General features: G+C 53.0%; 3 protein-coding genes across 5 annotated transcripts in view; 2 read left to right on the top strand and 1 right to left on the bottom strand.

Moving 5' to 3' along the window:
• The window catches only part of PSMD11 (proteasome 26S subunit, non-ATPase 11), a 30,008-nt gene extending 27,111 nt beyond the window's left edge, over positions 1-2,897 (top strand). For both annotated transcript variants that reach the window (XM_059908596.1, XM_059908597.1), the window contains 4 exons: positions 428-463; positions 728-779; positions 1,079-1,221; positions 1,340-2,897. In XM_059908596.1, the coding sequence (XP_059764579.1) occupies positions 428-463; positions 728-779; positions 1,079-1,221 (231 nt within the window). In that variant the 3' untranslated portion in view covers positions 1,340-2,897. The remainder of the gene's footprint in view (positions 1-427; positions 464-727; positions 780-1,078; positions 1,222-1,339) is intronic.
• Positions 2,898-7,431: 4,534 nt separating this feature from the next.
• Positions 7,432-8,697, top strand: CDK5R1 (cyclin dependent kinase 5 regulatory subunit 1). The gene has a single exon (XM_059907598.1). The coding sequence runs from the start codon at positions 7,432-7,434 to the stop codon at positions 8,353-8,355; it is 924 nt and encodes a 307-aa protein (XP_059763581.1). The 3' UTR covers positions 8,356-8,697.
• Positions 8,698-12,411: 3,714 nt separating this feature from the next.
• MYO1D (myosin ID) overlaps positions 12,412-24,909 on the bottom strand; it is a 350,569-nt gene continuing 338,071 nt past the window's right edge. For both annotated transcript variants that reach the window (XM_059907002.1, XM_059907003.1), the window contains exon 22: positions 12,412-14,553. In XM_059907002.1, the coding sequence (XP_059762985.1) occupies positions 14,397-14,553 (157 nt within the window). In that variant the 3' untranslated portion in view covers positions 12,412-14,396. The remainder of the gene's footprint in view (positions 14,554-24,909) is intronic.

Here is a 24,909-nt window from a genome sequence, read left to right as displayed (position 1 = left end):
TCCCTTCCCACACCATCCAGAATAGGAACTCACTTCCAAGGGTGTGCCTGCTGGGCAAGAGACCCCCAAGAGCTTGGAATTTTCTTGACAGGGAATGAGAGTCAAGGAGAGGGAGGGATGCTGTGGGGTAGAGGCTGGTGAGGTTGCCCCTGCTTGTTTTCAGTGCAGTCTCCGCCTAGCTTTTGCAGTCACTGTGCGTGTGGTAAACGCTTTCTGTTCTGGGTGTGTGGGACAGGAGTGTATTTGTTGTCTGTAGTGATGCAGGGTAGGCAGATGGACCAAGCACAAGAGACCTAAGCACAGCCAAAGAGAATCTGTCCCTGTAGAGACATTCGGCAGGATTTCAAGATACAGCACCACCCTCATCCCGATATTAGAGGCAGAAGTAAAACTTTCAGTGTTGGTGTCTTTTTACCTTTCCTTTTAGATCGAACACATATCTAGCCTCATCAAACTCTCCAAGGTAAGGAGTCCTGAGCTTGTCTTGAGGGTAGGGATGGGGAAAGGGGCATGTGGAGGGGCTGCCATTTACACCCGCTGGGCCTTATTGCAAAGCTCCCAAGCTTCTCAGTGGGGACTGGGGACTGTGGGCTGAGAGCTGCAGATGCATTGTTGCTGTTTTATTTTCAGACCGTTTGCCATAAGATCCTTTTATACAAGCCTTTCATGTCAGTGTGATCTCTGACTAGTAGATGCTGGGCCCTTTAATCATGTGCTTTGATTTTAGGCCGACGTGGAAAGGAAATTATCACAGATGATTCTTGACAAGAAATTTCATGGTGAGTAACAGTCATACAGGCGAGGGGGCTGGTGGAGGTGATGAAATGGTGAAGAGGCATCATGCTCTTGTTTATCTTGAAAGAAGATGCTCCATTGTATCACCTGGTGGTTCCCTGGGATCCTTGCCCCTCTCATGCCTGTGATGAGAGTGTAATAAACATGCACGAATGGAACAGGAAGATGACTTCTGTTTCCCCTCCTTTCTGGAGAAAGTGAGGCAGCTAGGGAGTGGGCTGCTTCTCAAATGCTCATGTGTCTAATCCTTTCTTTTACCTGGGTTTGCTTGTGTTTTCTGCAGGGATCTTGGACCAGGGGGAGGGTGTCTTGATTATTTTTGATGAACCCCCAGTAGATAAAACTTATGAAGCTGCTCTGGAAACAATTCAGAACATGAGTAAAGTAGTGGATTCCCTCTACAACAAAGCCAAGAAACTGACATAGGTGAGTGCTGACTCCGGGACCCGGGCCCGGGCAGCGCTGTCTTCTGCCTGTCGAGACTGAAAGCCTCCTGGTGGCCTTGCGGCTTCCCCGATTGACACTGCTCTGTCTTCTCTTGCAGAGTTGGATCTGTAGCGGTCCTTTGGAGAGTGTGTGTGGCGGGAGAGTGAAACCTTTGGGGAAAATGCTAGGAGATTTTTTCTTTCTGTTCTACTTTTCGCTCAGAAAGTTTTTAAATCCTCATTTGGTGCATCTGTATCCCAGCCGATAGGTGGGCCAGTTTTCATGTAATCTTTACTGGCCCAACTTGGGAGTGGGGAAATTGCTTAAAAAAAGAAAAAAAAGAAAAAAAAAGGTTATTCTAAATAAAAGGAAAAAGGCTTACACTACCTAAAGCTGTGCTCTCTGCCTCCTGGGAGAGGGCCGCCAAGCCAGGCGCTCCGCCAGCCACTGGGGCTCCTAACCCACCCGCTGGGCGTCACCTCGCCTCCTCTTCAGAATTGGGTGTTCGCCTATCAAAGCAACGACTTTTTATTCTGTTTGTACTGAACCAAAACAAACAACTGTGTATAGACTGCTATTTTCCTTTTTATTTGAAATGAGGCGTTCCGGTGTCCTTTCCCCTGCCATGTGGCCCATCCCCCTGCCCTCCCCCCAACAATGGCTCCAGCAGACTGGCCGAAGGTCCCGCCGCCGCCACCGCCGCAGCAGCACCTGCACGGCTCCGCTCCGACCTGGGAAGGAATGGGGACATGGCCAGGAGCTAGTGTCACCATGGCCACACGGGGAGCAGTGTGGGCCCTCAGGGGGCCTGCTGTGCATGTGGCTCTTTTTAACACAGTAAACTAGATTAGGTGTCAGTGTTTTAATTGCCCCTCTCCTCTGCTCTTTTCTCTCTCCCCCTGTTTCCCCTTCTCTCAACCAAGAGACCATCCCATGTCTCTCTTCCTTCCTCCTTCCCCCCTCCAGGGGAGCCAGGCTGTCTGAAATCCTTCAGCTTCTCTCCCCATCCCCCTGCTTCTCTCCTGCTGTCAGATGGATTTATTCCTTTTTTAAACAGTGAACATCGGAAATGAGACTGTGGGGTGTGTTGTTCTTTTTTTTTTTTTCCTCCCAATTTTTGTTGTTGGGTTTTTGAGCAACCTCATGTCCCCCTCCCAGGGAGCTTTCTTTATTTACCTCTTAGAGATGGAACGGATGGCAGGTAGAGCACTGTACTCCAGCATGCTTTGTTTTATGATGAGATTACATAGCAAGGCTTTAATGCCATGTGGGCAGGTAAGCTTCTGCACCTCTGTTGTGCTCAGCTATATTTTCTTCTTCCTCTCATTCTTCTTTGTCTTCTTTTTTCCTCTCCCCCTCCTCCTGCCTCCTTCCTGCTGGCCTCCTTTTATCTTTCTTTCCCTTTGTCAGATTATCCTTCCAGGTTTTCGTAATAAATTTATATTTTGTAAAAGGATTTTGTTGTACCAGGTTTTGCATCCTCACTGAATCTGACTGGTTTTTATTTTCCTCTCCAAAATCAGGTTTTTGTTCTCAACATCTTTCCCCATCATGTCCAGTCACTGTTTTGGTTTTGGCACCATCAATATCAAATGTACAAACGGTTCTTGCTAACCAACACCAGGTATATCTGATGTTCAGATGAGTTCCAATAAAAACAATTTTTTTTTCAAAAAGTGTCCTTTCTTGAGTGCTGGAGGGTTTCTGATCAAGTCCAGACAGCTCTGTGTAGCCTTCTAGACTGGAAAAAGCTCTACTGTCTCATTTGCTTCATGGGAGACCTTTAGATCCGAGGTCAAGTGGAGGGCTTTGGGTGAGAAAGTTGGTCTGTGAGGGCTAAAATGGGAAATGGGGCTCAGTTATCTTTGTTTTTCCAAGGCATCGTGGTCCAGTGAGGACATGGGGTTTGGGTTGTAATATCCTCTGAGCCCGTTTCCTCACACGACAAGTGATGGCGCTTTCTTGGTAGGTAATTGTGGTGGGAGTGTTACATGAAGTCATGGAAGTACAGGTGCCTGCAGAGCCCTGGCATTCAGTTGTGGCTTAGTTTTAGTTTTTTGGAATCTTGTTCAAAAGGATTGACTTTCATACTACCCCCCAGACCCTGGGAGTGACCTGTCTTGTGGGGCTCTGGGGCCACTGGGAGGGAGGGGGGGCTCTAGCCACCAACTCCAGTCGAGCCACTCTCTGTTCTCTTTCAGTATTGTGTCTCTGTGTATAGTTTTACTTAAGGAAGAGTTGTGCTTCAATAAAGGACTTCAAAAATATTCCAAAGAGATCCAGAGCCCGAGCAGTGGGGGGAGGGCAGTCCCAGGAGCTCAGTGGGGCAGCAACCTTCTCTTCATCTCCCTGGGCAGGTCTGCTGACTTCCTGCAGACCCGTGCTGTCCAGTGTGTGGCCATGAGCCCCATATGGCTGTTGAGTCCTTGAAATTGTGGCTAGTTCAAGCTGTGATGCCCTGCAAATGTAAACAAACCAGACTTTGAAGAATGTGAAAAAAGAATGAAAAATTGCCCAACTTCTTTTTTATATATGTTGAAATATTTTGAGCATTTATTGGGTTAAATGTACTATTAAAATATACCTGTTTCTTTAACTTTTTTAATGTGGCTGCTAGAAAATAATTATCTACGTGGCTTGCATTTGTGGCTCATGGCTGTTTTTGGACAGCGCTGCTGCAGACCTCGAGGGACTGCTTCCCCTCCAAGGCCTCGATAAGCTGCATCTAGGTGCAGCTGAGAGGGTGGGGTGGCCATGGGCTAGCATGGGCCTGGCTCCCTCACTTATGGGCCCTTCCTGGCACCAGGCTTCACGGTGCCTGGGCTTCCTTGTGTGTTAATGAGATCCTGATGGCGTTGGGAGCGGCGGCTGCGGCCCTTGGCTGTGGAGCCCTGCTGCATGCTAGTTATGTAACCTGTGCTGCCCAGAGAGGCCACTAGATGCTGCTCTGTGATGCCTGAGAGAACAAAGCACGACTTCCTCAGGAGCCAGGGCTCAGACCTGCTTTATTTGGAACCCTTTCTGGGAGCTGGCTGGCTGGGGCCTTGCCTCCCTTCCTCAGAGTGGTATGGGAAGGGGGCATGCAGAGGATGGGAACTCTCCATGGACATCCCAGCCGTGCATGTAACACTCAGGCTGGCTTTTCCGGCAGCTAGAGATAGACTATAGGATAAAGAGGCTGGTTGATGGGGGTGGGATTTGGAGAGCTTCCCTGCAGTTCTCTGGTGAAGACTGGGAAGAAAACAGCTGTGCATCATTCATCCAGGTCTGCCTCCTGGGTCCTTGATCTGCCATTTTTGGCAGATGGTAGCTCTTCCTTCTTTGCTTCGCAGTTGGAGAAGTACTGGGAGCTTGGAGGGGGAGGGGGGTTGTTGGTGTGTTGAGTGAGCAGAGGAGTGGTGTGGTGCCTCAAAACAGGCAGAGCAGGCACAACATGGGTGGACAGGGTTCAGGGTTCTTCGGTCACAAAAGCCACTGTGCTGGCAGTGCCATCCCATTCATGCTCTGCTGCACACACGACTTTGCCTCTGACAAGTGTGAGGAGGTTGGAGTGGTTCTGCCAAGAGCTCTTTTTGAAGGTAGTAGGGGAGAGCTGGCTGGACAAAGGCAAGAGAGGACGCAGGCTGGAAAAGGCCCAGGCCAATGCGAGCGTCCATGGTTTGGGAAATGGGGTGGGGTGAAGTGGAGCTTGGTACTGCCCACCATGAATTGGAATAGTTAGTATTGAAATTTTGTAGGTACAGGTAAGTACAGGGCGGCTCCAGATAGTTCTGAGGGGTGGATTACAGGCTTAGAAATCTAAGCCTATTTCGGGAAGTGGAAAGCACTTAACCCCTGCTCAACATAGGAAAGGCAATGTGGACATGGGCCAACTCAGGAGCTGGGCCTCCATTAGGGGCAGGATGAAAAAAGGCTGGAGTGCAACTTTGCCTTAGGAAGAGAGTCATTGGGCCAGTGGACCTGGAGCAGATTGATTCTTAGAGCTCCTTACTATGGAGGACAGCTCCATTTGAAGAGCAGGTAGGGGTTGTACACGGAGGAATGTTCAGAGGGAGGGGCACACTGGGCTAAGGGCCTGCCTTTATCTTCTAAGTTAAGATGACAGCTACTGTGGATGTTTCTCAAGGACTCTACAAGAAGTAGCCTTCTGGGTACAGAGTAATGCATTTCCCACTATATGGTCACCAAGGCCCCTAAAGCTTTGTTGCCACTATTGACAGAGGAATCTCTGGGTAGTACTTTAGCAAATTCAAGTACTTTCTGATGATGGTAGCATTGTTTGATACCAGATTTCTTTACTGCGTAGAGCAGTTGGCAGAACTGGCACAGGCTGTGTGCTGGAGCGGTCTGGGAGTCGGGATTGGGTGTTCTCTGGATTGCCACTTCCTCATCACCAGGTCCAGAGGCGGTAATTTGGATTAAGGTACAGTTTAAGTCTCCTGTTTCCCAGGTTTGTGGTCAAATCTGAGTCAATCTCCAGAACTAAACTAAAAGAATAACAAATGAAGACTAGCCTTTGTGAAGGATCTGGATTCTTGTTCCTTGTGAGAGGAAAAGTTCTTATTAGAACCAGAGTTTTACTCAGAATTTAATTTTATGGGCACCGAATCTTCGAATTATATATGCTTAGCATGAAAAATATTTAAATCAGCAGATCAGAGGCTGGTTGGAGAAGCAGTTGCTTCAGTCGTTCTATAACAGGTAAGAGGGCCGGTGGAAATTTTGAGGTCACATTTGTCATGGGCTCAGTACTGGCCCTTCTCTGGGGCAGCGACCGAGCCAGGAGCCTCAGGGCTCTGTCCCAGGTGTGGTGTGGGAAGGCCAGTCGCTCTGTACCTGGGCCGTGGGCATTTACCTGGGATGGGGCAACGGAGATCCCGGAGGGAAAGGCACTCAAAACTGATGGGACAGTCCCCTCGGGATGCTCGGGGCGCTCAGGCGGCCTCAGCAAAGGCTTAGCCTCTCCCCACCTTGCTCCCTGAGCTCCCTAGCTTCCCTCCCCGGGGACGAGGAGGTTAAATGGAAGGAGGCTGCTCGGGGTCCTAGCCTCCGTGGATGGCTTCTCCGGCGGTCAGGGCGAGGACGCGGCCGAGGGCGCCCCCGCGGCCCGCAGCTGCCGGAGCCGCGGCGGGAACAAAGGCAGCACGTGTCTGGGCGGGGCGGCGGGCGGGGTCGGCCCTCGGCCCCGCCCCGCCCGGAGCTTCCCCACCCGCCCGAGCTCGGCTGCGCTGTGCGCCCGCGCCTCACACGGCCGGGCTGTTGGTGGCGGGGCGGCGCCGAGAGGGCTGCAAGCAGTGCGGGAGGGGGGCGGCCCCGCGGGGCGGGGCGGTGCCGCGAGTACCCGCCGCCCGAGCCCGGGTCCTGGATGGGGTGCGGCGAGTAGAGCGGCGCCTGGGGCTCGCGGCCGTGTCGCTGCCAGCACCGCGCGCAGCTGGTGCTGAGCACGGCGGCGGCTCCGGCTGCCGGGCGAGACCAGGCCTGGCCGGTCCTGCGCGTGGGCCGCGCGCGCGCCCGAGAGGGAGGCCGCTGAGGTGCGCGCCGGGGCGGGCGCGGGCGCGGCGGCGGCGAAGGCGGCCGAGCGGGGGGCGGGGCCGCGGCGCCTGCAGAACCTTGGACAGAAGCTCCGGAGCCGCCGCCGCCACCGCCGCCGCCGAGCGCGAGCCCCGCCGAGCCCCACCGAGCGCCGGGACCGCGGCGTCGAGCCGCGGCGCGCATTGCGGAGAGTGCAGAGCGCAGGAGCCACCTGCTCGGTAAGCCTGCGCCTCGGGCCGTCCGCTGTCCCCGGGGAGCCGGGCCGGGGTCGCGGCCGCGCGCGGTGTCGAGGCGGGGTCCCCGGCCGCCTCCGCCGGTTCCCGGTCCCCCGCGCTGCCATCCGGACCCCGGCGGGCGCGGGTGCCGGTGCCGCAGTGGAGCGGCCGGGTTGCGGCGCGGGGGCGCGGGCGGGGCCGTGCCGGCCGGGGAAGGCCTGGGCGCGGGTCCGGGGCCAGGTCCGCGGGGCCGCCGAGGCCGGGGCGGAGGAGCGCGACGCGAGCCCCGCCTGGTGCTGAGAACCATCTTGTTTTCCACACAGATCCGAAGGGGCGGCACGCGACCCCGGGAGCGCCCCCGGCCTCCCCCTGGCCGCCTCGGGCTCGGTGAGCTGTTTCGTCCCTCCGGCCGGCAGGCTGGGCGCGCAGGGGCGCAGGTCCCCGCCCGGCGCGCAGCGGCACCATGGGCACGGTGCTGTCCCTGTCCCCCAGCTACCGGAAGGCCACGCTGTTTGAGGATGGCGCGGCCACGGTGGGCCACTACACGGCCGTGCAGAACAGCAAGAACGCCAAGGACAAGAACCTGAAGCGGCACTCCATCATCTCCGTGCTGCCTTGGAAGAGGATCGTGGCCGTGTCGGCCAAGAAGAAGAACTCCAAGAAGGTGCAGCCCAACAGCAGCTACCAGAACAACATCACGCACCTCAACAATGAGAACCTGAAGAAGTCGCTGTCGTGCGCCAACCTGTCCACGTTCGCCCAGCCCCCACCGGCGCAGCCGCCCGCACCCCCTGCCAGCCAGCTCTCGGGCTCCCAGACGGGGGTCTCCTCCTCCGTCAAGAAGGCCCCGCATCCTGCCGTCACCTCCGCAGGGACGCCCAAACGGGTCATCGTCCAGGCGTCCACCAGCGAGCTGCTGCGCTGCCTGGGTGAGTTTCTCTGTCGCCGGTGCTACCGCCTGAAGCACCTGTCCCCCACGGACCCTGTGCTCTGGCTGCGCAGCGTGGACCGCTCGCTGCTCCTGCAGGGCTGGCAGGACCAGGGCTTCATCACGCCCGCCAACGTGGTCTTCCTTTACATGCTCTGCCGGGATGTCATCTCCTCCGAGGTGGGCTCCGACCACGAGCTCCAGGCCGTCCTGCTGACCTGCCTGTACCTCTCCTACTCCTACATGGGCAATGAGATCTCCTACCCGCTCAAGCCCTTCCTGGTGGAGAGCTGCAAGGAGGCCTTTTGGGACCGCTGCCTCTCCGTCATCAACCTCATGAGCTCCAAGATGCTGCAGATCAACGCCGACCCCCACTACTTCACACAGGTGTTCTCCGACCTGAAGAACGAGAGTGGCCAGGAGGACAAGAAGCGGCTCCTCCTAGGGCTGGACCGGTGAGCCCGCTAGCCTGCATCACGGCTCAAGGATTCAATTCATTTTTAAAAATTTATTATTAAATCAGATTTTGTGTACAGTATGTGTCTAGCGAAGCCACCAAGGGCCTCTCCCTTCCCACCTTCTCTCCTTGGGGTTTTCTTCAGCCCTGCCAAGAACTCTGGATGCTTTTGAACTCCCGAACCTTGTGCAAAATTCAGAAGATGTATTCAGAGCCACCCTGGCTCCTGATCTCTCACTTTGGGGAATTCAAAGGACTGACCTGCCTCTGCCGCCTGTGCTCTCGCTGGACCAAGGCAGGGGAGGCTGCCCTCTGCTTCCCACAGCCAGGCAGCCCAGAGAGGAATTGGAGTTTCTGGTTGGAGGCCCTTTTCCGGGTCCCGTTTTGGGTCCTCCGTTCTCCCAGAGGCTCCTGGAGCCAGCCACCCTCACCGAGCCGCATGTGGGGCTGTGAGGCAAGATGCCCATGGCCCTGGGACAGCCTCTTCAACTGAGGGGAAGCCGGCCTGGTGCAAAGATGGTGTCCTGTTGTTTGACCATGCACGCCCCTGGTTTGCTCTTTTTTCTTTTTTAGGGAGAAGGGCTTTCCTTTCGTGGAGATGTGGAACTCGCCCCCCTCCCCCTGCTCCCAGCGGTGTTGGCAGTGTTGGTTAACGAGCTGGTTTGACTCATTAAGTTCTTTCATTTTGGGTCCCAGCTCTAAAGGGGTGGGGTGAAGCTGGGGACAACTTCTTTCCTGGGTGAATTTTTCATTTGAATCATGCAGCTTAGTCACCCTGTGGTGAAGGCCAGGACAGCTTCAGGTGCCCACTGTCAACAGCCTGACTTCTGGGCAGGTGGGGTTGCCATGCCTGGGACTGAGCCGGTGCCCACCTAAGGGCTAAGGCCTCTTGCTGGTGCACGTGACGTTTGTCCTGCAGAGCTGCGGGGGGGTGGGGGTTGATGTCAGGGATCAGGGTGATGTGGTAGTGGTAGTGAGGTACCCCTGCCCTCACCCCTGTTGATTTAAAGCTGTTCCCAAACAGTTCAGTTTCTTCTGAAGGTGAAGCCTTGTCCCGAAAGGCCCAGTGAGACAGCTGGATCTTGGAGACAATTACAAGACGGGAGCAGAACTCCTGATTGCCTGCTGATTCTACAACTGATCATTTGCAGCTGCTGGTTTTGGTTTCCACCTTAGCCTGGTTGGTGGCTGTAAAAACACATGATGTGTACTTAATCAATTTTCTTTCTAATTCTCCCAGATCGGTGGCTTGGGGCTTGGGAGAGGACCAAGAGAAGGGAGCAAGTCTTCCTCTGTCCCTTCGGCTTTGGGGAACAAAGACTGATGTGAAGATGCTACAGAGAATTCTCTCTTCCAGTCCCGGTCCCCCAGGGGGTGCTGGAAGGAGAGGCTGGGGGGAGGCAGGGGGCTGTTTTACATAGGATTAGCTTCCAGGTGGCTGCCGATTTCAGCAGAAGCACTACTGAAATTCACAGAAAAAAGAAAAAGCTGTGAAATTGAGGTCCCGATTTAATAGGCCCGGAGCCGAGCCTGCGGGCCTGTGGTGCTCCCGAGGAAGAGGGCCTGCCCGAGCGGGAGATCATTGGCCGCAGCTGCGCCCCGAGGCCCACGCTGAGCCTTTCTCGGCCCGTCGGCCAGATAACCTGCCGCGGGGCTGGAAGGAGCCCGCGGCTGCTGGTGCGGACCTCGCCGCGGCGTCTCTTCTCTGCTGGAGTTGCCACCCAGCCCGTCTGTGCAGATCCTGCTGCCATGTGTGACCTGAGGTAGGAGGCCCGTGGGGGCAGCGGGCCCTGGCGGCACACGAGAGGGGGGTCCGGGTGCCGACTCTGAAGAGCAGGGGCGTGGGTCTGTAGTCGCTCCTTCGCGGGCTGCGCTGGGCCTGAAACTGCGGGAAGGCGCATCCGCAGGATTCCAGTTTTGTGTGTTTCCTTCTCTCTCTCTCCATATTTATTTTTTTAAGTTTTGGAGGCGGTGCAAATTTCAGGAGTGGTTGGGGACTAAGAACTCTCTAGTTCCATCAATATGAAGCCTGGTGGGGTCTCCTCCCTCCCTTGCACTGGTCATCAGTATTGTGTAAAGGAACTGATATACTTGAGTGTGCAAGCAATGAACCCATTTGACATGCTGCTATGAAGACTACTTTTAGAACAATTAAAAAAAAAAAAAAAGGAAAAAACTAACCTACAAAAAAAAAAAACCTTTATTCTTTCATTGTTGCTTTTACAGTGATATTGTGCATGCAAACCAGGAGCATTTTGTGTCTTAAGAAAAATAATCTTAGAACAGATGGCTGTGAAAACTACACCCGTGCACAGAACAAGTCACAGGAATAATAGTTCAGGATTTGGTTTTTCTCTTTTTCTTGTAAACCTGAAGGGTTGATATATTCTTTCCATGCAGTTATTAGAACTTAGTTTTGTTCCAGCAGTTGTTAAACTTGCAATGAAAAGAAAATGTGCCATTTTTTTTCACTCAGAATTATTCATAGCTGTATATTTGAAACTGCTAATTACACACGTGCGATGTATGTTGGTTTTTTAGTGCAATTTCTTCTGTAGCTATTCTTTGACCAAACTGTGGGTGTTGTTAATATTAATTTATATTTGTCTCATTTTGTATGTATGCGTAGCGTGTTTGTAAGTATGTGTGGTTTATAATCTGACAAGGTCATGAAGCTCAGTTTGGCTGTAATTTAATTCCCCTTCCCTTATTTTTATTTATTTTTGTACTGTGCTGAGTAAATAAAATGCACTGACCATCCATTACATAGACCTTTTCTGTGGGCACATCCTTCACGAGCAGGCTGGGGGCCCCTCTTATAAATGATTCCTGCGCTCAAAACATAATTGGATTGCATTGTGGGGGAGGGGAGTATGGGAGGAGGGAGGGTTGGGGGAGAGGCCTTAACAAGCGCGTTCATGTTAAGGTGATTAAGAAAGAAGCACAGGTTAAGTCAATTCTGGTTTCTCAGGAGTTGCTCTCCAAAGGCTCCCTTGGCTTGGCGGAGCTGGGTGACCGGGACCTCCAGCCAGAGGGTCGGGCCCAGGCATGGCCTGGTGAGGGCTGGCTCAGCGGGTCCTGCAGGGCACCCGGCTTGGCACTAAGGCTGCTGCTCCAGGTGTTCTGGGCCCGGCTCTGCTCGTGGCCCACGGCCCAGAGGCTCCCAGGCCAGCAGGGGCCCGTGTGGCTCAACCCCGCCAGCCTAGCTCTGTGCAGGTTTCTGAAAGAGAGAACTCCAGCCCCAGGGCTCCCAGATAAGCAGCCACCCTAGCCCCTAATTGTGGCAAGGGTGGGTCCCCCTACTGGTTGTACTGCCAGCGGTCTGTGCCCACTCACGCCACCACCCTGAGCCGCTGGGACCTGGCGTTTTGGATTTGGTCCCCCACCTCCAATCTCCCTGGCCCTGTGCCCCGCTGGCTGGAGCTGCCTTGGGCCTGGGGGCGGGGCGCGTTGCACCTGCTCAAGTGGCACCTTGGAAGCTGTCAGCCTTGTGATCAGGGCACCTCCTTTGTCTGAGTCAGAAGCCATCACTGCGGGCTCCGTCCTGCCAGTGACCGGGGACCCGGTAGCATCCTCTGGCTGCGGGGCCCTTGGGTGCTGGGGATGCCCCGTCTCCCCGCAGGGCCTTGCTTGCCTGTAGCTCCCTGACCCCAACCTGAGGGCTCAGGGAGAGGCTGACCAGCCACGGCTCCCTCAGACCTCTCCTCGAACCGCAGCCCTGGGGCTCCCAGCCTTGCCTTTATTCTATACGTGCTTCGATTTCAGTAAATGTGAAAGCAATGAGCTTCGAGTCTAGTGCACAGGCCTCAAAATAGTGGGAGAAAGTGTTTGGATTTAACTCCACTGCCTGTCTGCCTCCTGGCTCCTCCTCCCCACAGCTGCTCACTCACTATTGAATACTTTTCATCAACAGCCCCACGTAAACTATCCTCCATTTTTACCTGATTTGTGTTTAATGCTCCCTTCCATCCTCTGGGATAACAGTTGAGTTTATAGAAGCCAAAATTTCACAACTGTAGATATAGTTTTCAATTCAAAGAGCAGAACACCTTTAAATGTAAGATTTAATGCTTTATTGCTCTTGATGATAAATCAAAATATGCTTTAGAAATAAAGTTAATTTAATGGAAAATAGGAATATACGCACCAAACCATAAAACCGCATTTAATTAAATCAAGAGAAACACTTCATTGCATACAATCACTGTGTCCTCCTGCTTTCCCCTCAGCACTGTGATCACACCCGAAATTCTTTCTTCACTTGCCACACACTGTGACTTCCTGTAGGACATCATGAAAAAGTACTTGTGGACAGCGGCGGTGCTCTGGCTGAGGGCTCAGGGACCAGAGGCGACACCAAAAGGTGGGAGGGCAGGACTCCAGACCCCGTCCTCTCCAGCCTCTGAACGGCACTCGTTTGGCATGTTCTTTTTGGTGTGTCTAAAACATACATTTCCATGTATCTAGTAAAGCAACAAGTTTGGGGAAACGAGTGGAAAGGAGAGGTGATGTTCCAGTTAAGATGGATCGATAGTGTCAAGGCGATCGGCAAAGCTACGGGCGCTGCTGAATGGGGTCCCGTGCGGGCAGCTGACCAGGCTTGGAGGATGAATGGGTTTCCAAGGCCAGGATGCCAGCGGGGCTCTTTGCTGTGCACTGCACGGGGTGAGAATGTACTCGAGCCCTGGGAAGCAGGGGTGGGGCAGCCGCGAGACCAAGCTGCTGGGACCGCCTGGGAGCCGGCCAGGGGGCCGCGGCAGGCACAGGAGGTGGCACCTCGTATGCTTTGTGGGGTCGGCGTGGCAGGAGGGGAGCACAGAGGGGGGTGGCAGGGGGAGCCTCTGTGGCAGAAAGCGAAGAAAACGTCAGCACATCCCTCTGACACCTGGCCTGCCTCCTCCTGGGGCGTGGGCTCACCCTCAGCCCCCTGACCACAGCGGGTGCCTGAGTCTTTCCTTTTTTTAAGGCTCCAGGCCGGGAGCCCCGGGCTGCCCAGGGGTGTGTGGCGTCCTCCTCGGCTGAGGCCCAGAGGAGGGTGGTCCCGGGAGCATCCGGAGCACACGCGCTCTCTGCTGGGCAGGGACTGGCAAGGCGGCGGCTCTCCTGGCCTGGCCTGCAGTGCCAGGACCCCCGCACTGTTTCTGTCGTTCCACTTCCCCAAGTTCCTGGGGCTCAGACCCTCTCACCCCAGTCCTGGTTCTCCACATGAGTGTGAGGCAGAGGTGTCTGGAGGGGCAACTTCCAAACCCCCGCGTGCTCCCCTGCTCCCCGCCCCCCATTCTATTTTCTTTATTAATTAGCGTTCCTGACACGAGTGTGGGCACAGCAGACATGATATCTGATTAACAAACTGCAAAAATAAGTGTAAGACAACCACGGCCCAGGCTGCGCGGTTAAGTAAGATGATCCCTGGAGCATCCCCTGCGCTGCGCTCTCTGGGGAAGTGGCCACGGGGCTGGGGGCAGGCTCTGGGCAGGACAGACTGCTGGCCCTTGGCTCCTGGGCTGAGGGGCTGGCCCTACAGGTGAACCTGCTCACCTGGTGGCCTTGGCTGGCTGCTGGCGGGGAGGGGGTCCACGAGGAGCTCTGAGAAGCTCCCTGAGCCAGGGCATGGGGCTGCCATCACCCTGGGGAGAGGGCAGCTGGGCCCAGGGAGACAGGAGGGCTACCTCCCCAGCTCACGTCCCCCAAACCTCCCCCGACCCGGGGGCATGGCTTTGGCTAGAAGCTGCATCCGGGCTCCCCAACCCCTCGCCTTGCAGGGCCAGCTGCTGGTCACGGGGTCAGGCAGGCTGACCTGGCCTGGCAGCGGGCAGCCTTCACTGACTGCAGGGGAGCTGTAGTCGGGGCGTGGCTAGGGGCTGGACAGGACACGGGGTCTTTGGTTTGCCGAGGGGGCTGTGGACAGTTGCGACCGAGGAAGACGGAGGCCAAAGGCGGAAAGCTGGGGGTGGGCCTCGGGGAGGGGCCGCAGGGGAGGCGGGGGCCCCTCCCAGCGTGGAGCCTAGCGGGCGGGCTTCGGGCGGCCCCACCTCCCTGCGCATCAGTTGCCTGGCACGCTGAGGATGAAGCCCGAGCGGTTCTTGGTGAAGTCGGGCTGCGGCTGGTTGAGCCGCGTCTCCACGGAGACGGTGCACTTCTTCCCGTGCAGGCTGCATTGCACAGGGTTGGTGACGTTGACTTGCAGGTGGCGCTTCTCACTGGAAGGACCGAACAGAAGACAGGCGGTTAGCGGGGGGCCCAGGTGGGGGAGTCTCCCCGGCACGTCCCTGGGCCTCACAGGCGTCTCCAGGCCCAGAGAGGATGAGGGCGGGAGAGCGGGCGCTGGGCTGCGGTCCCGAACCAAAGCCATCGGGGAGCCAGGGCCCGAGGTTCAGGCGCTGCCGGGCTCAGAGAACCCGCGTGTGGGGCAGCACAGGGCGGGCAGCCACGGCGCAGCCGCGGCCAGCACCCTCTGGCCTGAGGCTGAGGACCAGGCACTGGGCTTTAGGTGTCAGCGGGGGGATGTCACAGCACGGGGCTCCGATGCCACTGTTTATCAGTTCTCTCTGATGGCAACACGGAGCCCTGGGGGCGCTGCGTCCAGGGATGAATGGAGACTCTTCCCTGCACGTGGTACCCGACTACGACGATGAGAGAAATGTCTTCTGTGAGTCCCGGCTCGGCCCTGCCTGTCGCGGGTCCCGCTGTTAGAACCGGTCGGACGTCAGATTCCCGGAGGCCGGGAAGGTGGGAGGGAGGGTCAGCGGCGCGTCTACCTGTGTGGCCGGCAGCGCGCGGGGCAGGAGCGCGCTCCCCTGCCCAGGAGCCACGCGGCCCTGCAGGCCCAGCGGGGCTCTTCCCACCTGCTGAGCAGTCGGAGGGCCCGGAGTGCCGGCGGGGTGGTTGCGCACCTGCTGGGTGGGAGCAGCCCGTCCTCGGGCGCCTGGCCGGGCGCTGAACGCACTTCAGATGCCGCCGGTGGAAGAGCTGGGAGACTCAGCGGCTGGCACAGTCCAGCGCTGCGCCTCATGCCTCATCGGCCTTCTCTGCGCTGGGAGGCGAGAGGAGAAGGCCCTGTTCCCTGTGCTCTGAACGCCTTCATTTCCCCAGGGCGGCGCTGGGGGCGGGCGGGCCGGGCTCCCTGGGTGGCTGTTGCTCTCGGCGTCGGACAGGGGATGCCAAGGGTCAGACGGCAGGGGAGGCCGGCACAACTGTGCGTCCGCCCGCCTGGCCCAGGGGACAGGGAGGCACTGCCCAGGCACTGGCTGGCCTGGGCGGCAACATCACTCAGACCCACTTTCTGCAGGAAGGGGGCCCGCGGGCAGTGGCGCTCTTGGCCTCTGAGTGCCCAGAACACTGGGCTGGGCTGTGTTGGAGCGCCCAGGGGGCAGGGATGGAGATGTTCTTAGGGGCTTTCCTCATGGCTGTTTCCTACCTGTTTTTTTTTTTTTTTTAATTTATTTATTTTTATTATTTATTTTTGGCTGCATTGGGTCTTCGTTGCTGCGTGCGGGCTTTTCTCTAGTTGCGGCGAGTGGGGGCTACTCTTCGTTGCAGTGCACGGGCTCCTCATTGCGGTGGCTTCTCTTGTTACAGAGCATAGGCTTTAGGCACGCGGGCTTCAGTAGCTGTGGCTCGCGGGGTCTACAGCGCAGGCTCCGTAGTTGTGGCGCACAGGCTTAGTTGCTCTGCGGCATGTGGGATCCCCACGGGCCAGGGTTCGAACCCGTGTCCCCTGCATTGGCAGGTGGATTCTCAACCGCTGCGCCACCAGGGAAGCCCCCTTTCTCGTTAAACATCTTGTAGAAACAGAAAATGAACACAGGAAGAGACCCGTGGTTATCTCTCGTGGGCATTAGGTATCTGATGCTTAATGTCTTGTTAGCTGCAGCTAAAACCTTGGCTTAGGACGGCTATTTTTAACCAGACTTGGACATAAAAATAGCAGAGCCCATTGGAGGCAGTGACTCGGGCACCTCTCCATTCCTGCGGGAGCCAGGCTGCCCTGGGGGTAGATGCACAGCCCGTGATCTGGGTGAGGGGTCCTTCGACCCTCATCCTGGCCCTCTTGCTGGCCTGGAGCAAGCAAAGCCCCAGCACTGCAGCCCTGAGTGGCCCTGCCCTGATTCCCTGCCTGTCTCCGTGGGGCTGCCGTGGGATTTGGGCAGAAGAGATGGGGGTGAGTGGTTCCATGTGTTGAGGGCAGGAAGAAGAACTGGCTTTCTGGTCTGAAAAGCTAGGCAGCTAAGCAACCCCCGGCTGGTGCCGTCCACACTGCCATCAACAGACAACAAAGTAAGACAACGTGGATTGAGTTTGCTTCCTCAATAAGTCAAACACAGAATTTACCACACGACCCAGCAATTCTACTCCTGGATATATACCCAAAAGAAGTGAAAATAGGTGTTCAAACAAAAACTTGTACAGGGATGTTTATAGCAGCATTATTTACAACAATGCAGAAAAAGCTTTTGATAAAATTCAACACCCATTTATGATAAAAACTCTTCAGAAAGTGGGCATAGAGGGAACATACCTCAACTTAATAAAGGCCATATAAATGGGAGGGAAGTCCAAAAGGGACGGGATATCTGGATGTGTATGGCTGATTCATTTTGTTGTGCAGTGGAGGCTAATGCAACATTGTAAAGCAACCATATTACAATAAAAATTAAAAAAAAAAAAAGGCCATATATGACAAACTCACAGCTAACCTCATACTCAATAGTGAAAATCTGAAAGCATTTCCTCCAAGATCAGGAACAAGACAAGGATGCCCACTCTCACCACTTTTATTCAACATAGTTTTGGAAGTCCTAGCCACAGCAATTAGAGAAGAAAAAGAAATAATAGGAACCCAAATTGGAAAAGAAATAAAACTGTCACTGTTTGCAGATGACATGATACTAAACATGGAAAATCCTGAAGATGCTACCAGAAAACTACTAGAGCTCATCAGTGAATTCAGTGAAGTTGCTGGGTACAAAATTAATATACAGAAATCTATTGCATTTCTATACACTAACAATGAAATATCAGAAAGAGAAATTAAGGAAACAAACCCATTTACAATCATATCAAAAAGAATAAAATACCTAGGAATAAACCCACCTAAGGAGGCAAAAGACCTGTACTCCGAAAACTGTAAGACACTGATGAAAGAAACGGAAGGCCACACAAACAAATGGAAAGATATGTGTTCTTGGATTGGAAGAATCAATATTGTTAAAATGACTGTACTACCTAAGGCAATCTACAGACTCAATGCAATCCCTATCAAATTACCAGTGGCATTTTTCATTTGTTCTAGTTCACAGAACCTATCAAATTACCAATGGCATTTTTCATTTGTTCTAGTTCACAGAACTTAAATTTTTAAATTTGTATGGAAACACAAAAAACCCTGAATAACCAAAGCAATGTTGAGAAAGAAGAACAGAGCTGGAGGAATCATGCTCCCTGACTTCAGACTGTACTACAAAGCTACAGTAATCAAAACAGTATGGTACTGGCACAAAAACAGAAATATAGATCAATGGAACAGGATAGAAAGCCCAGAAATAAACCCACACACTTATGGTCAATTTAGTCTATGACAGAGGAGGTTAGAATATACAGTGGAGAAAAGACAGTCTCTTCAATAAGTGGTGCTGGGAAAACTGGACACCTACATGTAAAAGAATGAAACTAGAACATTCTCTAATACCATATACAAAAATAAACTCAAAATGGATTAAAGACCTAAATGTAAGACCGGATACTATAAAACTCCTATTACATGCCCCGGAGTGGGACTGCAGGGTCATATGGCAGCTCTATTTTTAGTTTTTAAAGGAACCTCCATACTGTTCTCCATAATGGCTGTACCAATTGACATTCCCAACAACAGTGTAGGAGGGTTCCTTTTTCTCCACACTCTCTCTACCATTTATTATTTGTAGACCTTTTGAAGAGGGCCATTCTGACTGATGTGAGGTGATACCTCATTGTAGGTTTGATTTGCATTTCTCTAATAATTAGCACATCTTTTCATGTGCCTTTTGGCCATCTGTATGTCTTTCTAAAATTATTTTAATTTTAATTTATTTTTTAGCTGCATTGGATCTTCGTTGTTGCATGCGGGCTTTCTCTAGTTGCAGCGAGCAGGGGCTACTTCGTTGCGGTGCGCGGGCTTCTCATTGCAGTGGCTTCTCGTTGCAGAGCACGGGCTCTAGGCCCATGGACTTCAGTAGTTGCAGCACGCAGGCTCAGTAGTTGTGGCACATGGGTTCAGTAGTTGTGGCTCGCAGGCTCTAGAGCACAGGCTCAGTAGTGTGGTGCATGAGCTTAGTTGCTCCGCAGCATGTGGGAAATTCCCGGACCAGGGCTGGAACCCATGTCCCCTGCATTGGCAGGCGGATTCTTAACCACTGCGCCACCAGGGAAGTCCCTGTACGTCTTCTTTGGAGAAATGTCTGTTTAGGTCTTCTGCCCATCTTTTTTAAAAAAAATTTTATTTATTTATTTATTTATGGCTGTGTTGGGTCTTCGTTTCTGTGCGTAGGGCTTTCTCTAGTTGCGGCAAGTGGGGGCCACTCTTCATCGCGGTGCGTGGGCCTCTCACTATCGCGGCCTCTCTTGTTGCGGAGCACAGGCTCCAGACGCGCAGGTTCAGCAATTGTGGCTCATGGGCCTAGTCGCTCCACGGCATGTGGGATCTTCCCAGACCAGGGCTCAAACCCGTGTCCCCTGCATTGGCAGGCATATTCTCAACCACTGCGCCACCAGGGAAGCCCTTCTGCCCATCTTTTGATTGGGTTCTTTTTTTTTTTTTTTTTGATATTAAGTGCTATGAGCTGTTTGTATACTTTGGAGATTAATTCCTTGTTGGTAGCATCGTTTGCAAATATTTTCTCCCATCCTGTAGGTTCTTTCATTTTGTTTATGGTTTCCTTTGCTGTGCAAAAACTTTTAAGTTTAGTTAAACTCCGTTTGCTTATTTTTTATTTATTTATTCTAAAATTTATTTTAAATTCATTTATTTTTGGCTACGTTGGGTCTTTGTTGCTGTGCGCGGGCTTTCTCTAGTTGTGCTGAGCGGGGGCTACTTTTCATTGCGGTGCACGGGCTTCTCATTGCAGTGGCTTCTCGTTGTGGAGCACGGGCTCTAGGCGTGAGGGCTTCAGTAGTTGTAGCACGTGGGCTTCAGTAGTTGTGGCTTGTGGGCTCCAGTAGTTGTGGCTCATGGGCTCTAGAGCGCAGGCTCAGTAGTTGTGGCACACGGGCTTAGTTGCTCCGCGGCATGTGGGATCTTCCCGGACCAGGGATCGAACCTGTGTCCCCTGTATTGGCAGGCGGATTCTTAACCACTGTGCCACCAGGGAAGCCCCGGTTTGTTTATTTTTGTTTTTATTTCCATTACTCTAGGAGACAGATCCAAAAAGATACTGCTACGATTTATGTCAAAGCGTGTTCTGCCTATGTTTTCCTCTAGGAGTTTTATAGTATCATCCCACTCCTGGGCATATATCCAGAGAAAAACATAATTCAAAAAGATATGTGTACCCCAATGTTCCCTGCAGCACTATTTACATGGAAGCAACCTCAATGTCCATTGACAGATGAATAGATAAAGAAGATGTGGTACATATATACAATGGAATACTACTTGGCCATAAAAAGAATGAAATAATGCCATTTGCAGCAACATGGTTGGACCTAGAGGTTATCATACTAAGTGATGTAAGCCAGACAGAGAAAGACAAATAAGTGATATCATGTGATATATGTGGAATCTAAAAAAATCATATAAATGAACTTATTTACAAAACTGAAATAGACTTACAGACATAGAAAACAAACTTATGGTTCCCAAAGGGGATAGAGGAATGGAGGACAGATAAATTAGGAGTTTGGGATTAACATATACACACTACTATATATAAAATAAGTAAACAACAAGGACCTACTGTATAGCACAGGGAACTATACTCAACATCTTGTAATAACCTATAAATCTGGAAAATAATATATGTATAATATAATATATGATACATAATAAATATATATAATATATAATAAATATACATAATATATAATAATATATATATATATATATATAACTGAATCACTTTGCTGTACACTTGAAACTACCACAACATCGTAAATTAACTATACTTCCAAAAAAAAAAAAGAGGTAGAAATAACCCAAATATCTATCAACTGATGAAGGGACAAACAAAATGTGGTCTATCCATCCAATGAAATATTATTCAGCCATAAAAAGGAATGAAGTAATGATATCTGCTACAACACGGATGAACCTTGAACACATTATGCTAAGTGAAAGAAGCCAGACACAAAAAGCCACATACTGTGTGTAATTCCACTTATATGAGATGTCCAGAATAGGCAAATCCACAGAGCCAGAAAGCAGAGGAGTCAGGGTGTTTCCTTTTGGGGTGATGAAAATATTCTGGAGCTAGACAGTGGTGATGGTTGCACAACATTGTGAATGTACTAACTGTGACTAATGGTAAATTTTAAGTTATGGGTATTTTATAATAATTAAAAAAAATTTTTTTTTTTTTTTTGGCTGCGTCAGGTCTTAGTTGCAGCACGTGGGATCTGTCATTGCGGCGTGAGGGCTTCTCTCTAGTTATGCTGCGCGGGCTTTAGAGCGTGCAGGCTTAGTTGCCCTGCAGCATGTGGGATCTTAGTTCCCTGACCAGGGATCAAACCCACGTCCCCTGTATTGGAAGGCGGATTCTTAACCACCAGACCACCAGGGAAGTCCACACAATAATCTTTTTTAAATGGGTTGATCTAAAGGAAAAATAAGAACTTGCCCTCAAACCATGTTTTTTCTCCCCATTTTAAGTTCAAACCAAAATGGTTTTAAGGCCAGTGAGGGGTCTCTTGTGCCTATTTTGGAGACAGAGCAGTGGCAGGGCCCGAGCAGCAGACAGGGGAGTGGACGCTCCAGGGGGTCCAGTGGCATCTCCTGCTGGCGCTTCACCACACTGGAAATCTTTATGGAACCAGAGCACCCGCCTTATTTTTTCAAGAAAAGAAAGCAGATTTTATAGCTGCGAGTGACAGCTGCGATGGAGGCTGGCTGGCTGCAAGGGGGAGGGGCTTTCCTCCCCATCTTCTGTTACAGGATTTAATGGCTCAGCAAACTGTGGAATTCGGGGACTTTCATCTTGCTTCATCTGCTCCAAGCTATCACTGCAGGCAAATGGCCTCGATCAAGTTACTTTGCTTCCGTTTCCTCGTCCTCCGCTCATCAGAGAAATCCGTGGGTCAATGAAAGACCGGATCCGCGGGCGTCCTGGTGCAGCCGCGCATTGAAAAGTCCTGCACAGGGTTGGACATCACACGTCTCTCCAGGGGCTGAAGCAGCCCAGAACATGTCCCCTCCTGTACAGACCCCTGGTCAGCAGAAGACTCTTACCCCCTGGCAGCCCGGGACTTGAGCCACCCTCTCTTCTCCATGGCATTCCAGTGGCATTTCCTACTGGAGCTCTAGCACTTGCAAGGGAACCGGGATGGGAGTGAGGTGAAGTGCAGTGGCCTGGTGCACGGATCCTCTGGGGGAGCGGCCAGCACTTCCAGAGACTTCGGCGCTAACGCAGCATTCTCTGTGTTTGGTCACAGGATGTGTGTGTGGGGAAGCTCGCCTTGCACCAAGCACAGGCAGGTCGTAAACAGATGCTTTTCCCGGGGGTGATACGCGGAGTGAGTGTTTCACGATAAACCTCAGCGTCATCAGGACAGGCGGCCCTCCACCTGGACGCCGCCGGGACACAAGGGCAGGGTCTCCAGCTCTCCCTGAGGACAATGGCCCGCTCACGTCTGCAGCTGTTCTCCGTGTGTTTCGCTTCCTTCCAGAAGGAAGACCCTCTGCTCATGGCAAATCACAGAGGGCAGCTCTTTCAAAATCCTGCTTTAGGAAGGGCTACTTCTGTTTTTGTCAGGGTCGAATGGACACTTCGCCCACAGTCACTTCTAGAGCGAGTCTAAGAGGCCAGCCGTCCTGAGGGGGGCGTGTCGCATCCCCGACCTGCTGAGTCCTCTCTGGGTTTGTAGCTGGTGAGGGATGGGGTGACACCACTTTTATTTAGAAAATAAAACTCCAGTCACTATATGGTTCTAGGCAGGCAGCACGTGTGTCCCGAGGCCCCCGGCGCAGGCTCCTGGTCCAGTGGGCGGAACCCCCGCCCAGCCCCCAACCCTCCTGGCCCTCCGGTCAGGGACCCCCTTCCCCCAGGGCTTTCCTCTCTTGGGCCCCCATCACCCGTCCCTCCCCCACCCGCTCTCCTTCTCTTGGCGGGTATTTACCGAGCGCCCACGATGAGGTGGGCTTCGTCCAGAGAGAGTGAACACAAAATGGGTGGGATGCAGGCCCCGACCTCAAGGCACCCGTCAACACCGAGAGGATGGGCAAAGGTGAACAAACACCGAGATACGCACAGGGGCCATCTAAGCGTGGGTGGCTGGCGTGGGCTTCCACAAGGGGCCGTGTCAGACCCACACCTCAAGAAGCAGCAGGAATCCTGCAGGAGTATGTCTGTTTCCTCACTCCCTAAATATTGTTTTACCTTTGGTCCTTTTCATTTTGTACATTCTCCCAGTGTGTCACCCATGCTGCGGTTTCAATGACAGACAATTACCCAGTGTCCCCTGTCCCAGCAAGGGGTCCAAGCACATATGTGCAACCACCGACCAGACAAGTCCCCTGAATGTGCCGCAGACGGCTGAGTCTCCCTGTGTCCAACACTGAGCTCGTCCTCTTGGCCCCTCTTCCCCAAACTGCTTCCCTCCTCCTGTCAAGCCTGTCCCGGGGAGAGGTGGCGTCATCTACCCATCACGGAGGCCAGAAAGCCTGGATCAGCCTGGATCCCTCCTCCGCCCAGGTCAGGGCACCAAGTTCTATCCATTTCACTTTCTCGTTCTCTCTCCGCTGCCACCATCACTGCCCAGAACCTCAGCCCCTTTTTCCCGGTTCCAAACGTAGCCTCCTAACCCGTTCCTCTGTCTTCGCTTTGCCCCGCACCCTGCTTCAAACGTGTCCTCCACATTGTCATCAGAGAGATATTCAAAGGCACGAAAAAGATCCTGTCGTCCCCCTGCTGAAACCTCTTCAGTCATTCCCCGGAGCTTTCCAGAACTGCCTGCCTCCCACCCCCACCCCCAGGCTGAACTGGGTGTTCATCTGTGTCCCCAGTTCTCTCGAAGCTCTGAGCAGGCAATGGTGCTATGCTGCTTCCAACAGCACGATCGGAGCTGACAAGCTTTCCCGACCGCTTACAAGTGTCTCCGATGTGAATACAACTCCCCAGAAAGAATATTTAAAATCAAAGCGGAGGTTGCAGGAAAGGGAGGGTAACCTCCGGGAGTCAGGAGGAAGGAGGGGATGGGAGGCCAGCGGATGCCAAGCCCAGGACGTGCAGGCCACCTGCGAGGGCACCAGGCCTGAGGTCAGCATGAGGCTGCCCGGCCTAGGAAAGCCCACCAGGAGTCTGCCTCCCAGCCTGGCAGAAGGGCACGGAACCATGGTGTGAGAAGATACACACACACAAAGGTTTTTCAGTAAGAAACGGAAACCTCAAGCTTTCTTCTCTTGACCCCTTTGAAAGCAGATCCGCTGCAGTTCACCAAAGGCAGACCAAACCTGAAGAACACCCAGGGCGAAAAGAGACCTTGCTTGCAAAGGAATAATAGGCTTTCTCATCAAATATGAGGGAAAAAAATGAAAACACAGACTTGTCAAAGGGTTTAAGGAAAATAACCGTCAACCTAGAATTCTATCCCCAACCCATCACCTGAGCGCGAGTGCCACAGGGAGACTTTCTCAGACGAAACAAGGGTGCCTGGGGAAGTCGGGCAAGCTCACCTCTCAGGTAAAGAAGGACCCGTCGTCCGTCAGGAAAGACAATGAATCCAGAGGAAAAGAGTGGTGTGGGCGACGCGTGGGGAGCAGACAAACAGGCAAACATTCAGGTCAATCTAAGTAAGCGTTCACTGTAAACGCAGCACCAACGAAGATGACTATTTGGGGGGTTTAAACCAACGCTGAACGACATCTTGGAGAAGAACAACATCTTGGAGAAGAACAACATGAGAGACGGGGTGTGATCCCAGGGAAGCATTTCAAGGTCCCTGTCTCATCTGGGAGGAGGGTAGGGGGGCCGATGAACTTCAGGCTCCACAGACAAGCTGGGGAATGAAGGCGATTGACGGTAAATGAGACCGTGAGATGGCAGCGTACACGTTCCAGAGAAGTAGAAGGAAGGGGGGGAGAAGAAAGTCTGCTTCACTTAACGGAAGGGAGGAAAGCGGAATAAAAGGAGCAAAGAAACATGAGGATGAGAAAACACAAACTGACATGGATGGGAATCCCTGTTAAAAGAGAGTTCTCAGATTGAATTGAGAAATGCAGTTATGAGACTATTTGCAAGAGACCCATCTAGAGCCTAATGACAAAGAAAAGTTAAGGGAACGGAACAAGATACATAAGGCAAATGTTAATCACAAGAAAGCTGGCAAACAGCGCTGCTGGGGAAAGAACTCGTGAGATAACTGTCTCCTTT

The sequence above is a fragment of the Balaenoptera ricei genome, chromosome 20, assembly GCF_028023285.1.
Source record: "Balaenoptera ricei isolate mBalRic1 chromosome 20, mBalRic1.hap2, whole genome shotgun sequence".
NCBI classification, from domain to species: Eukaryota; Metazoa; Chordata; class Mammalia; order Artiodactyla; family Balaenopteridae; genus Balaenoptera; species Balaenoptera ricei.
The sequence above is the reverse complement of the archived record's forward strand: the minus strand, read 5'-3'. Positions and strand labels throughout refer to the sequence as shown.